Source organism: Tenrec ecaudatus, chromosome 7 (genome assembly GCF_050624435.1).
Source record: "Tenrec ecaudatus isolate mTenEca1 chromosome 7, mTenEca1.hap1, whole genome shotgun sequence".
NCBI lineage: Eukaryota > Metazoa > Chordata > Mammalia > Afrosoricida > Tenrecidae > Tenrec > Tenrec ecaudatus.
In genome coordinates this window covers 34,125,931-34,140,595 of record NC_134536.1, presented here as the reverse complement: position 1 = coordinate 34,140,595, position 14,665 = coordinate 34,125,931, and the positions used below count along the sequence as shown (strand labels likewise).

The window sequence follows — 14,665 nt, the reverse complement described above, 5'->3', positions numbered from 1 at the left end:
TGGGCCCTGTAGTGCTCACTGACTCTAAAGAATAATAACATTAATTTGCTTTCTGCTTCTGGCAGACCTGCTCGTTCTCTAGGAAAGTCCATAATAAATGACAGATGAGTTTGGGGCTTTATAAACTCACCGAAATGTTCACTTGGGACTGCAATCAAAGAGTAAATTTTAGATTCTTGCAGTCCGGTTATAACCGAATAAAAGACTCTTCTAAATTTCAAGACATTATAGTGGCTGTCTTTATTTAAACCAGCAACACAGGCACTTTATTCCAGAGTGTGAGGATATAACAAGGCCTTAGTGTTGCAGATGATCGCGTTATTGGATGGAAGGTTGGCAGCTTGAATAGGGCCAGAATCATCTTGAAGAAATACCTGCTGAGCTACTTTGGAGAAATCACTCTTTAAAGACCCGATGGAGCACAGGTCTTTCTGCTCTGACACGCGTGCGCTCACCATGAGTCAGAATTCACGTATTGGTTGACAGTATTGGTTGAGGGGATTTTTTGTTGTTGTTTATTTGTTTGTTGGTTTGGGAAAAGACACAGTAGTAAATAAAACCGACCACTGTCCACTAAGCTTACATTCTAGTCACAGAGAGAGTCAATAAGCCAAGAAGTAAGGAAGAGGGGGCATGCGTCAAACGGCATGAAGGCCCACAAAGAAATACAGCAGGGAAAGGCTGGTTTTCTGTAGGGCAGGCAGGAAGGCCTTCTTTGGGAAGGGGACACTGAATCTCAGCAGAAAAGTCTTCACTGGGAAGGAGACACTGAATCTCAGCAGAAAAGTCTTCACTGGGAAGGGGACACTGAATCTCGGCAGAAAAGCCCTCCTTGGGAAGGGGGCATTGAATCTCAGGAGGAAATGGAGGGAGCCACGCCAGTGTCAGGAGGAAGAGCAAAGGCCACACATCAGAACACGCCTGGTGTTTTCAAAGAAGAATAAGGAGGCCAGTGTGAAGGAGGGGAACAGGGAAAGGCAGGGGTCACAGAGATAACAGAGGGCAGACTATGAACTGCATCATAGGTCCTTTAGGCTTTGACTTGATTAAGGTGGGCTATGACAGGACATGACAGGAAGCATCGCAGCCCTTGATAAAGGAACTAGGACACCCGAGCAAGGTTTAAAAATAACTTCAGGGGATTGTTTTGAGGACAGGGAAGCTGTGCTATATGGCACTTTTAGACTAGACACATGGCATTATGCCTTTGTGAAAACCCACCGGACTGTATAAGAAATAACTTCACTCAATTGAACATAGTACCAGGAACACAAGACCCTTCCCAAAAGACCAGCCTGGGAGCCAGCCACCGCAAGGTTTGAGGCTGTCATCTCGGGTAGAATCAGCCTATCTCTGGGCCCCCTAAGGGGCCATCTAAGGACACCCCTAGAGCCAGGTGCTGGCTGGGTTAGTCTGCTCCCCTAAAATGAAGCAGGACTTCATAATGAAGGAACCCATTGGGAATTCAAACCTGCCCTCCCCACCACACACACACAAATAGGTGTGGGAATCTTCACTCCTCTCCCTGTGAATGTAATTGTTTGGACGTAGACTCTTCGTTGTTATGTTAATTAAATATGCTTGAGTAGGGTATGCTCAAACACATTCTGAGTTATCGAAAAGAGCCGAGTAGATACAGAAGCATGCGTGCGCGCGCACACACACACACACACACACACACACACACACACACACACACGGGAAGACAGATGCCACATGAGGACTGTCTACAAGCCAAGGAACTAAGGAGCATCCAGGGCTAGCCACAAGGAAGCAATTAACAAGGCCAAGGCCCAGATTTGGACTCAACTTACAGAAATGTGAGGAAAGAGTGTTTTGTTGCTTAAAACCAACCCTTGGTGGTACTTCTGTTACAGCAGCTCTAGGGAAGTATGCAGAGGGCTGAGGGAAGTTACGCAGAGGGCTGAGGGAAGTATGCAGAGGGCTGAGGGAAGTACACAGAGGGCTGAGGGAAGTACACAGAGGGCTGAGGGAAGTACACAGAGGGCTGAGGGAAGTACGCAGAGGGCTGAGGAAGTACACAGAGGGCTGAGGGAAGTATGCAGAGGGCTGAGGAAGTACGCAGAGGGCTGAGGGAAGTATGCAGAGGGCTGAGGGAAGTACACAGAGGGCTGAGGGAAGTACACAGAGGGCTGAGGGAAGTACACAGAGGGCTGAGGGAAGTACGCAGAGGGCTGAGGGAAGTACGCAGAGGGCTGAGGGAAGTATGCAGAGGGCTGAGGGAAGTACGCAGAGGGCTGAGGAAGTACACAGAGGGCTGAGGGAAGTACGCAGAGGGCTGAGGGAAGGACGCAGAGGGCTGAGGGAAGTACGCAGAGGGCTGAGGAAGTACACAGAGGGCTGAGGGAAGTATGCAGAGGGCTGAGGGAAGTACGCAGAGGATGGAGGGAAGTATGCAGAGGGCTCAGGGAAGTACGCAGAGGGCTGAGGGAAGTACACAGAGGGCTCAGGGAAGTACGCAGAGGATGGAGGGAAGTACGCAGAGGGCTGAGGCAGTTAGCTGCAGAGAGCTGGGATGCTCAGGGGTGCCTGAGGGAAAGCTCAGAGGGCTGGGCAGATTGGGCTCCTGCAGCCATGCTGAGCACCAAAGGCATTCATTAAACCCTGCCCAAATTATGATAGTCTGAAACTTGTTGAGCCTATAAAAACGCCTACATTTATTTAGTTACTCAAAAGGAATAAATATTCAGTGCATGACGGGGAAAAAAATCCTTCGCTACCAATGAGCCCATGTGTGGGTCAATTTCTACACACACACATCCACTGAGATAGTGTGTACACAAGGGGTGGGGAGTATGTGAAAGGTGTGTGCAAATTATCCAGTTGGACACATTACTATGTTTAATCATGGCACTGCCCAAAGTAAAAGACACCGTTTATGGGCTGAGTGAACCCGGAGCACTTGGCTCTCAAGGGAAGCAGTGCATTGCCAAGGGGACCTCAGATCTGAGGGCCACCTGAGATGCTCCCGGAAGGTTAACCTTGGCCACCTTCTCTCACAGAAGCATCCATGCTGAGGCGATTTCAGCAATGTGTGTGAGTGTGGAGGGCAGGCTTGCAGCCCGTGAGGAGAAAAGTCGGCGGGGAGAAAGGACACTGAAGTCTCTGGCCCCTGTAACATCCCAAATTCAGGCGTTTAGGATGATCCACTCCATGGGCACTGTGGGAACTGCTTATGAGCCAACAGCCCTGCAGGGGATGTGCCTGGAGGAAGTCCCGCAGCCAGGCTCCCAGGCCGCCAGTGGGCCCTTGAGCTGCCCCAGCCCACTGTCCCTTCTGAGTCCATCCACTCTCCCCACTCCTGCAAGACTGTTTCCCACTGTCTCCCTCCCTACAACTTCAACACCAGTGCTCCAGTTCACACTCAGCAGAAAACCCTGCTTCCTGCGCCACTGAGACCACAGAAGAAATTAGAAGAGACCATTAATCTATGAAATCTTCCCACTACAAGCATCTGTGATTTACAATCTAGTGGAGGTTGAAGTGAACGCGTAAGAAATTCAAGCCTAGTTCTGGGAGTGTCAGAAATTTCTATAAACCTGTCCCTAATTGGCTAACTGTTGAGAGGGAGGTCTCCCTCAGTGGCTATCATTTATTGCAACTGTAAATCAAGGTCCTCTAGCATGGGAATCTCATGATGGGAATTAATTAAAATGACCCTCAAGTTCTTAACTCTATAAATCACTCAGAGGGCCTGATGGCTTCTCCCAGTGGTCACCACTGAGCACCCCATTGACTAAAGAGCCATGCACTTCTGATTGTTTGTGCTGACACTTCTGAAGTCCATCTGCTATAAGTTACAGTAGAACCATTTCCCTAGGGAATTTTTTGAGCTGGCCTTTAGGTTCTGAAATTTGCCTTTCCAATTCTGCAGGTAGCATCTCCATGCTGAATTCTGAAATGCTTTCCTTGCACGTGGATGCTGCTCAAAATCCAGAATATTTGTACTTGGTGCCCAGACAGCACACCGATCATAATTTTTCCAAGGAAGGCAATGATTCACAGTATTTCAAAGCACAGAGAGGCTTGCACGAAGCCTTTCTCCAAATGAGAACTCTCTGCCTACGTTACAAGGCAGACAATACTCACTTTCTCCAAATGTGCTTCACTTATCAGTGCGCCCATGCTGGCCGAGGGGTCGGAGGGAATGCCGACTTTCCACTTTCTGGTGGCATCGACAAACCTCTTTAAAAAGTCGCTGAAGATGCTCCTCTGGACAAAGATCCTGCTGGTACAGAGGCAGATCTCTCCCTGCCAGAATGACACACAAGACAACGACAAGGTGATTTCTCTTGCTACAAACTCATCCCTCTCTCATGAGGACTGTAAAACCTCACACTTGTTTAAATGTTTGCTTTGATACTTGCCTGTTTTGAAACGTAAATTGTATTGTGTCTACCGATGCAAAATCCTTATACATAACTACAGCTCATTCAAGAGCCAGATCAGTCTGCACCTCTAAGCACTTGCTGAGTGGCAGGCACTGTTTTGGTGATCGGATACTGTGGAAAGCAAGGCCAGCAGAGTCCCTGCCATGTGAACACACAATCAAATAAGGGCGGCAGACACAAGACCTGTTACTAAAAAAAAAAATCCTCAAATCAATAGAGATCTGTGAAGCAGAGGATGGGACCAGAAACTGGTGCAGGGGGCTATTATACCCCAGTCAAGAAGGCACTTGCAGAGAGGGCACATCTGAATGGACACTTGATTGATGTGAAGAGGCTGGGCAGACAAAGATCTAGTGCAGTGGTTCTCTACCTTCCTAATGCCATGACCCTTTCATATGTTTCTCATGTGTGGTGACCCCCAACCATACAATTATTTTCATTGCTATTTCATCACTGTCATTTTGCTACTGTTATGCATCGTCATGCAAATATCTGATATGCAGGATGTATTTTCATTGTCACAAATTGATCATGAAAGCATAGTGAGTGATCACAAAAACTATGTAATTATATATTGTGAAATATTTATTTCTAATGACAAATCAATGAAATTTTGTCTTGAAGCACGGTGTAGCTTGGGTAACAGTCTTCACGCTGGGTACTCGTATGTGGGCGAGTCTGCATGCAGGCAGACTAACCTGGAGACAGAGAGAGGAGCAGTGTCTCAGAGACAGATAGAGGAACGGTGTCTCGGTTCCTAAGACCACTGGAAATATGTGTTTTCCGATGGTCTTAGGCAACCCCTGTGAAAGGGTTGTTCAACCCCCAAAGGGGTCGTGACCTACAGGTTGAAAACTGCTGATCTAGTGGCAGCAGATACTCAAGAAGGTTCGGGGCAGAGAGTTTATAGTCTGAGGAAGAGCAAGAAGGTGAGAGTGGCTGAGGGTGGGGGCAGGTGGGCACTGGGACGTGTATGGTAGGAGATGAAGACAATACACGAGGAAGGCAATGGCCACACAGTATCGTGAAGAGACCCTGGGATGTCTCCCACAACCAAGTGACCAAATCTGATCTGCATTCGCCATGGTCAGGCAGCTGTGTGGAGAGCAGATTACAGAGGGGAACTAGAGTGGAGGCAGCGAGTGTTATGGGAGTCCTGAGAAGTAACTGTAGCTTGGTCCAAAGCTACACCCCAACAGAGACGAAGGAAGATGGTAAGGGTTCACCCATATCAACCAATATGTAAACAAGCGGGTACCCCCGGGAAGGAGACTGGCATAACATATGAAGAAATGACGGGGTTCAGGGATATTGAAAGGTAGAACCAACCGGGTTTGTAGACAGATTGCGAGTGCAGCCAGGGTGTGAGGAAAAGCAAACCTGCAAACAAGGAGGATCCCCAGGTCGGGGGCCTGGGTAAAGGTGTGGTAGGTGCCAGTGTCATCCTTTGGGAAAACAAACAGGAGACCAAAAGAGCAGCAGTGCCGCAGGACAGGGTGAGGGAGCGCAGCAGGAGCCAGGCGTGGGACGTTGACTTTCAGATGCTAGGCAGACATGAAAGGAGGCCTGGTAGCATCTGGTTAAGGGTTAGCTGCTGATGGAAAGGTTGTCTGGTCAAACCCATCGGTGGCTTCTGTGGGAGAAGAGCGCTGGGATCTGCTCTCAGAGAGACTGTGGTCCTGCAAGGCCACAACGAGTAAGACTCAACTCAGAGGCTCACAACGATTACAGACAGAGATGCTGAGCACTCAGAGGGGCGGTTTGTGTTTGTGCGGAAAACAAGCCTGCCCTTTCACTATAGGAGGTGATGCTTTACACACCACACTCTAGACATTTCAAACCATGATGTAGCTTATTATAAATAATGCACTCACAACTATTTTCATCGTGTGTATATGTGACATTCACAGTACTCCTCAGGAAGAGGGTATAACTAATTATCCTGATATTGGTACCTATATGCATTCCCCAAATTAAAGTGTCTTTAAATATTGATTGCTATTATAATTGTCTGCATGTCTGGGCTGAGAAATGTGAGACTCTTGGATGGTGCATTTGTACAAGGGACTTATACCACTTGGGGAGGAGAGATTGATAAAACCGCTGGGTGTAAAACTTAGTAAGAGGCAGAAAAGTGTGGGTAAATACTATGCACCCAATTAGGATGATAAGAGGAAATGGGAAAAGGGAAATCGCACCTACTGAGTGACTAATCTGTTCCCCAGCTTTCCTCATAATAATCCTATGCTGGCTTATCTGTCCCAGTCTGCAGTCGGGAACTGTAAAATGGCACAAGCACAGTGGAAAACAGTATTGTGGGTGCTTCCTCAGGAAGTTCAAAATAGAGATACAATATCACCTAACAGTCCCACTACCGAGTGTAGCTCCTAGAGAAACAAAGGCTGTCACGGTCACATGCACACTCATGTCTATCACAGCACCACTCACAACAGCCAAAGCAAGGAACAAATCTGAGGGCGTGCGGTGCAGGGATGTACTTGCTATGGCTCTTAGGCAGTGTTTTTGTAACGCCTACCATGTGATCCAGGCATCATGCCCTGATTGGGATGTCTCCTCTTTTTCCAATAGGTAGGGGTAAGAGACAGTGCAGATCAAAGGATATGATTCAGTTCTGACTGTTGTTAGGGTAAGCTGTGATTGTAAAAACTTAGAACTTTAACATGGGAGTGGTCAATTGTGTCATCCTGCTGGGTATAAAAGAAGCCTTTCAGAAGCAGGAAAAGGAGATCTCACTACATCAAAAGAGAAGAACCCTGAGATCTCGATGTGCTAAACCTCCTCATTCCAGGAGACGAGAGCCACGAAAAGAGAGGCATGACAAGGGAGTAGAGGCAGCAGAACCACAGTCAGAATACGAGACAGAACAATGGGCTTCCCCATCAAGTATGCAAAGAAAGCTGAGTCTCCGTGGGCAGGAGGCTCACTTTTGGAGTAGGGTACCTCCAGACACTTCACTGGGGTAGCTAGGTTTACTGACCCATGTAGCTTCACCTGAGCACCTTAAGGCTGAGGCTTATGACACAGCAGCGCATCTTTTGTGCATTTATCAGTAGCGCTAGGAGTTGTGTAACATTGCCTGAGCAGGGAAGGGGTCAAGAGACCCCATGGCTGACAGGCCAAGAACCAGAGACAAGCCTACAGGCATGGCTGAGAAGGGGTGCTCCTGTCCAGAAGAACTGTATTCTGAGCACTCTGATCCTGAACTGTAACCTGCTAACTCTCCTAATAACCCCATAATCCTGGGTATTGTCTATTATTTCTGTGTGGCCATTGAAATGAATAACTGAATCCAGCAAAGAAGTAGAGAGCGCCTTTGGAGAGATAGTATCAGGCTTAACAAAGAAGGTTGGAGAGTGGGTACATGTAAAGTAGAGGCAGGCAGGAATAGGCTGATAGTAAGTTTGATTCTCCTTCCTCGTTATGATGTTAGAGGTCAGCTGCTGTCCCAATACCATTCTTAAAGTGCTCATCAATGAATGAATGGACAAACTATGGCACATAGACACAATGAAACACTATGCAACATGAAAGAATAATGTGATCAGTCCATGAAATATCTCACAGCGTGGAAGATCTTGGAGGACATCATGCTGAAGGAAAGCAGTCGATCACAAAAGGACAAATACTGTATAAGACCATTACTGTAGAAAGTCAATAAAAGATTCAAATACATAAATAAACCTCCCTTGATTCTTACTAGGGGTTAGAGAGGTAAGGAGTGAAATCACAAATTAGAATGTAGAAATACATTAACTCAAATGAAGGGAAAGGTTATATATGACAAGGGGGAGGTCAGCATAACCTAAGCAAGGCAAAGGAAGTAAAGGGGGAAGAACACAAGAGTAAAAGGCAAAATGGTAAATGCTATTACATACTCAATCCTATAATAATAATAACAAACAGAAATGTATAAGTGGACACAGCAGAGGATATGCAAGATGAACAGGTATGGGATAGCACATAGGAGTATGCCTGTGGGTGTGTGTATGTGTGTGTTTGACAGAGGATATGTCTACATGCGCATACACATAGTAGAACATGCAGGAAGAAAAGTATAAAAACTATATTTAGTTATAACCAAATACCTTGAGGGATTGAGTCATTGAGTAGAAGGGCTCAGGACTGTAGCCTGGAGGGATGTCTAGGTCATTTGGCAGTTAGCAATTCACACAGGCTCTCTCTTGGTGAGTAGCAACAATGGTTTTTAAAGCTTTCAAGTGGCCATTTAAGGTGCAAATATTGGTTTCTTCCAGTCCGGAATGAGTAGTGAAGAAAAGGGAGGACTCAAGGAACAATTAGTCAACAGGTCTAACAGACCAGAAAATCAGAGCTTCTAAAAAGACCAGAAGATACCAACGGGTGCCATTCTGCCTGGAATCACAATAGAAGTCCTAGACAAAATAAGAGGAGTTCAAGAAGAAAAGAAAATATATTGAAAATGATGAGGGTAGCAAATGTACAATTACACTTGATCTAATGGAACCGTGGATCATAATAATATCTGTAAGAGCTCCTACTAAAATGTTTGAAGTATGTATTACCTGAGTTCGACAAAGATTTACCTCCTTTCACTTCTTTTTACTCCTACAAAAATTCTGACTCCTTGGGTTAAGTCTTTGTTCTCTGTTAAAGTAAGAATGTTCTGAAATTTAAAATCCAGTATTTGTGTACACCTGTTAGGCCCAGGCACTATTGTAGACATTGATGGTTAAAAAAACAAATGCAGGTAGTTTCCGTCTTCGTGGAGCTTCCAGTTTAGAAGATTTGACCTTGCACTCCCAACCCTACGGAATGCCTGTGGCCTCGAACAGCCTATGGTCGGAATGCCTGTGGCCTCGAACAGCCTATGGTCCAAAGCACAAGCACTCTACAATCCAGGAGATGCAAAGATGCTCTCAAGTTCATCCAGGACTACAAGATAAGAAATCCGATCTAGACAGTCTCCCCTATTTTTATCTCTGTGTGTGGATCCGTTGAGGATGCTTTGGGAGGAGAATAAAGCTTACATTTGAATGGCAATAAATTACTGGGCAACCATGTGAATAAGGGGCAGAGCAGGTCGGAGCAGCAGAGACCAGCAGAGACCCATGTCTGATCATGACGAGATGGTGAGAGAGGCATAACTCCAGGAGGGGGACCTGTGACTTTCCAAGGCCAGCAACTAATGCTGAGATTGAACAAAGAGTCAACAGAATAACGCACAATTCCACGATTCCCCTTTTGGGAAATGGCCTTGGATGGACCTAGTCCTTACTTGAGGTGTCCCCTACGATGATCCCGCTGGACAGGACCACTGAGGGGTAAAGGACACGAGACATACCTGGTTGGCAAAGCTGGACCTGACGGTTGCTGGAATACACTCCTCCAGGTCAGCATCCTCAAAGATGATGGCAGGATTCTTGCCCCCCAGCTCCAGGGAGAGCTTCTTGCAGTGCGGGGCGCTCAGTCGTGTGATCTGCTCGGCCGTGGGCTGGCTCCCCGTGAAGGAGATCAGGGGCACCTCTGGATGGGACACCAGGGCCTCTCCCACGCTGGGCCCCGTTCCAAACACAATGTTGACCACACCTGGTGGGACCCCTGGATGAAAACCCACGCCGGTTAGAGTAATTCCTGTCTGTCTGTTACAAATTTCAGGGTACATGGAGGTGCTCTGGAAACAGCTGGGATGGGAGAGGAAGAGCAGTTGGTGGGTGAGACAACTCCTGGACCTAGCACAGATCCCTGGGGGCACTGTGGACCAGGTGTCACGTTGCTAATGACAAACCCAGAGGTTCAAACCTACCACTCACTTCATGGGAGACAGCAGAAACTGAGCTTTACTAAGATTTGCAGTCTTGGAAATCCTATAGAGCAGCGGTTCTCAATCTGTGGGGGTCAAACAACCCTTTTGGGGTCGCCCAATTCATTACAGTAGCAAAATTACAGTTAGGAAGTAGTAACGAAAATAATTTTATGGTTGGGGGGTCACCACAACATAAGGAACAATATTAAAGGGTCGTGGCATTAGGAAGGCTGAGAACCACTGCCAGAGAGGGTCCCTATGAGCTGGAACTGACTCAGTGGATGTTGTTTGGTGTCTGTTGGTTTTGTAGTTTAATAACAAAGGGAGCACGGTAGACATAGAGTCAGGAGAGACTGTATGCCTGGAGGACATAATGCCAGGAGAGACCAGTCCCTGGATAGGACATCATGCTTGGTCAAGTGGAGGGGCAGCAAAAAGGAGGAAGGCCCTCAACAAGATGGAGGGGCACCGTGGTTCCAACAATTGGCTCAGGCCTAGGAATCACTGTGAGGATGGCCCCAGACTGGGCCGTGTTTTATTCTCTTGTGCCAAGGTCACTATGGGTCGGAAATGACTCAATGGCACCTAACAATAACAACAACAAAGACTATAGCGTCACCTCTGCCAGTGTTCACACTAGGCGAGATTTCTCTGGGTGCTGTGCTTAGAACACTCTTGTCTAGAACATTCCATCATATTGACGAGGCCTGAGTTGTTGAGGCTACAAGGAAGGCTTACCCAAGTCAAGGCCAGTCCAGGAGAAGTGTCCTCCTCCGAGCGGGTCTTTCTCTGTTCTGTGTGAATGGCCCGGGGGAGGTAACTGTAAAATGGTGGTGGCGCAGAGGAGAGGACTGTCATGGGCTAGAGGGGGCCGGGGCACAGGATCAAGTTCCCTCGGGGAGGTGACTTGTGAGTTGGAAGCCTTGTGGCAAGCAGGTGGGTGCTTTCAAACCAGCACTGGTTGCCCAGGACTGAGCACATTTCCCGTAAGTGCCCCCCTCTTTTCTACCACAAGACCCTATTGCACCCTATCTTCAGATATTTGTTAGGCCGTTATGGAGTTGGTGAGCTCTGGTGGCACAATGGGTTAAGCACTGCATAGCTAATCAGGAGAGTGGTGATTCAACCCCACCAGCTACTCCATAGGAGAAAGAGCCAGCTGTCTGCTCTCATAAAGATTTAAGGCCTCCGAAACCCTAAGGAGCAGCCCTCCTTGGTCCAACAGTCTCTGAGTGGGTTTGGTTGATGGATCTACTTGTTTATAGACACCTGCCCACAAACAGAAGGTACCCTCTGCTGTATCTCCTGGGCTGTGGCCTAGTTCAGGTTCAGCACACAGATTCAACACCAGTATGTGCTCACATTTGGGGTGCTCCCATTGCTATGCATGATGTATATCCAGGTGTGACCATTAAGCACTTGACTGCTAACCAAAAGGTTAGTCGTTGGAACCCACCCAGGGGCTCCTTGGGACAAAAGAAGTTTCTGTAAAGCTTCAAGCCAAGAAAGTCCTATGGTGACCATTCTACTCTGTCAGGTGGTGTCCCGCCGTTGTGACTGAGTGAACACCACCAGATTCAACAGCTGTCACCGCAGGCTTCCTGACAACCCTTGGAAATGGGTATTAGTGCCAAGTTCCTCTGACCAATGAGAAAAGCAAGTCAAAATGATTTAACAACATGCAGTAGATGGCAAAGAAGTAGGGTGATAAGTAAGTAGGTGGATGGATGGGTGGATGAGTGGATGGGTGGGTGGATGGATGGATGGATGGATAAATGAATGGATGCTTAATGCACATTACATAAATTAAAGATGTTTCTGGAATTTGGAAGGCTTTTCCAGACAAAATGTCCTATTAGAATTGTGTTGTGTCCAGCTCTTGGGGTCTGCCTGGGGGCTGATTTATTACCATTACCTCCCCAAGCTGGACCTACAGTGGGTACAGAAACCCTCCCCGGTGAATGGCTTTTAACCCCTTCCCTGCTCCTAGTACCTTCCCTTGCTCGGGGTAAAGCATTTCCTTCCCATTAGGAAAGTACTGTCTGGTATTAAATTTGTTCTTTTCAAGAATTACTTTTGAAGTATAAATAAATATTTCACACAAATTCTAACACCTTTATCATTTTCTCTCCCTTAGGGACCTTAAATATGTTCTACATTTTATTGTTTTCTGTTATCTTTTCAACTGAGGTTTTTCTGTGCTTTATGTTGTTATTATCACTGGGTTTTTTTTTCTATTCTTGCTTTTATGTGTTATTTACTATATGCAATCCAGGGTAGGTAAATTTCTAGGAACTGTCACTGGGTGAATAATTTCTTGGAGGCATGGCAGGGGAGTTTGGGGGGAAATTAGGATGACGAGAAATAAGAATATGTGCTTAAATGGACAGGGGTGATGATTGTGCAACTCCTGTTAATACATCTCAACTATGGAACTGGTGATATGTGAATTATGTGTCAATAACGCTGTTTAAATGTTTTCAAGAATTACTTCATTCATTTCTACCTAATAAGTGTGTAACATAGAGAATTCTAAATAAGTTTAAAACCATGGCTAATATGACATTTTCTTTGCAAATTACTTCTTATAAAAATAATATATCAGCTAGTAAAAATTAGCAATATCTTTTGCACAAATGTTCCATGACTATCCATAAGACCTTCCCATAGAGCAACATCCTTAACAGGGTCACATTGGCAAACATCACGGCCCCGCTGCAGTGAGTCCCCACTGTGGATGGAACTGGGTTCCTTTCAAAGGCTACTCGGAACCCCCATCCCCTGTCCCTGGGAGTGCCACCCTGGTGAGTTATGGGGCCTTGGAAGATGGGGTCAGTCGGGTGAGCAGGAGGGCACCCTGAAGAAGGACGAGTCTTGGTCCTGTGACTGGTGTTCTTATAACATGAATCTGTTAGGTGGCTAGATACAGGGGCAGGGGGAGGCCCCCGAGGGGTTGGAAGGAGATCAGGCAACAATTAGTCCCCTATGAATTTTCCGAACAGGAGCATGCTCTAATTGAAGCCCCAAGCTGGGTGGGAGGTACACCTGGGTGGTCCAAACCGGGCCCAGGCTCATGACCTCACCCAGGTGGGTTCAACCCAGTCAGTGGGGTCAACCAATACCTTCAACTATGCCTTCCCCCACCCAAGGGGTGGGCAGGGGGCACACTCTCTTGCTCTCTGGTCCCTGCTTTTGCCACTGCCTCTGGCCCCAGTCCTCCTGCCCTGTGCTCGGGCGTCTGCAGCCTCTTGCCCCCTTCTCCCTCAACCCCTCAGTCCCTGGGCTCCCTCCCTGAGTTCCACACATGTGGGTGTACTGTTCCAAGAGGTTGCTTGTGGCCGGTGGTGAACCCCAGCACCACATCCGCGCAGCGTGGCACACTTCTCTGAAGTGGCATGTACTCTTTTGAGACTTTGAAACCTGAAACTTGTCCTGTCCTTCATAAAAACCCACTTGGATTACAAAGCGGGCTTCCGCATGAACTGTTTCACTGAGCAAAGCTAAGATCCGAGGTATTTCGAGAAACTTAAGGATCCACCAGACAGGGGGACAGAGGCTCCCACAGACACTGCAGCCGAAAACCAGCCCCCGCCCCTAACACAGATGAATTCAGCATGCCACCCTGCTGAAGTCAGACTCATGTCAGACTCTCAGGCTCCAGAACTGAGAAAAATTACATTTCTATTGTTTAACGCGATCCATTTTGTGATGTGCCGCTCGGTCACAGCAGTGCTAGGAAACCAAACCAGTCCGCAAAGAGACAGATGGGGAATGTCCGCCAGGCTTCCCAAGGGCAAATTGATTGGCAAACCACCAGGCTGTCTGGGGGGAGTCCCACTCTCCTGAACCCAAGTCTGGGCACGCATTTGCTCTCCTGTAGCTTGTGGGCTCCCACAAACCACACGTGTCAGGCTGCTTCCAGATGGGCCACATTTCCTTCTGTCATGCATGGGGTCGCCCTGGGTCTGGGGCCACTCCCTGGCACCTCACAAACCCACAAGAAAGCTTAGGTCAGTGCGGCCAGTGAAGTGGGCCAGGCAGGGGTGAAAGTGCCTGGGTTGGACTATGAGGACAAGCCCTCCCAGCAGGGCAAGTTTTCCACCCTTTCCTGGCTCTGGCTCTGCCTCTCCCGCAAATTCCAGGTGTGTGGGGGTGGATGGAAGAGGAGGGTGGAAAGGTGGGGTGTCAATTTTCAAACTCCTGCAGGCCAACATGGGCTGAATTGTTTCCGGTGTTTACAGCAGCATTTTCACCAGGGTGAGCCCAAGAGCTTAGTCCTTGGCCCCCTCCCACAGGAGCGCATTACCATCCGCTCCCATTTCTTGGGCTCTGTGTGGACACGGTAACAGCTCTCTGGCAGCTGTGACTTCTCAGTACCAATCTGACCCCGTAGACCAGACAGTTAGGAGGGGGTCTCTTCTTCCCAAAAGGTGTTTCGAATCATTGGTGT

At 47.7% G+C, this 14,665-nt stretch overlaps 1 protein-coding gene across 1 annotated transcript in view; it reads right to left on the bottom strand.

Annotated features, from left to right (window-relative positions):
* Window positions 1–14,665, bottom strand: part of ALDH8A1 (aldehyde dehydrogenase 8 family member A1) — a 35,305-nt gene that overhangs the window by 5,619 nt on the left and 15,021 nt on the right. The window contains exons 5-6 of the mRNA XM_075554507.1: window positions 9,754–10,010; window positions 4,111–4,272 (exon numbers count right to left, since the gene is read on the bottom strand). Coding sequence (XP_075410622.1) covers window positions 4,111–4,272; window positions 9,754–10,010 — 419 coding nt within the window. The remainder of the gene's footprint in view (window positions 1–4,110; window positions 4,273–9,753; window positions 10,011–14,665) is intronic.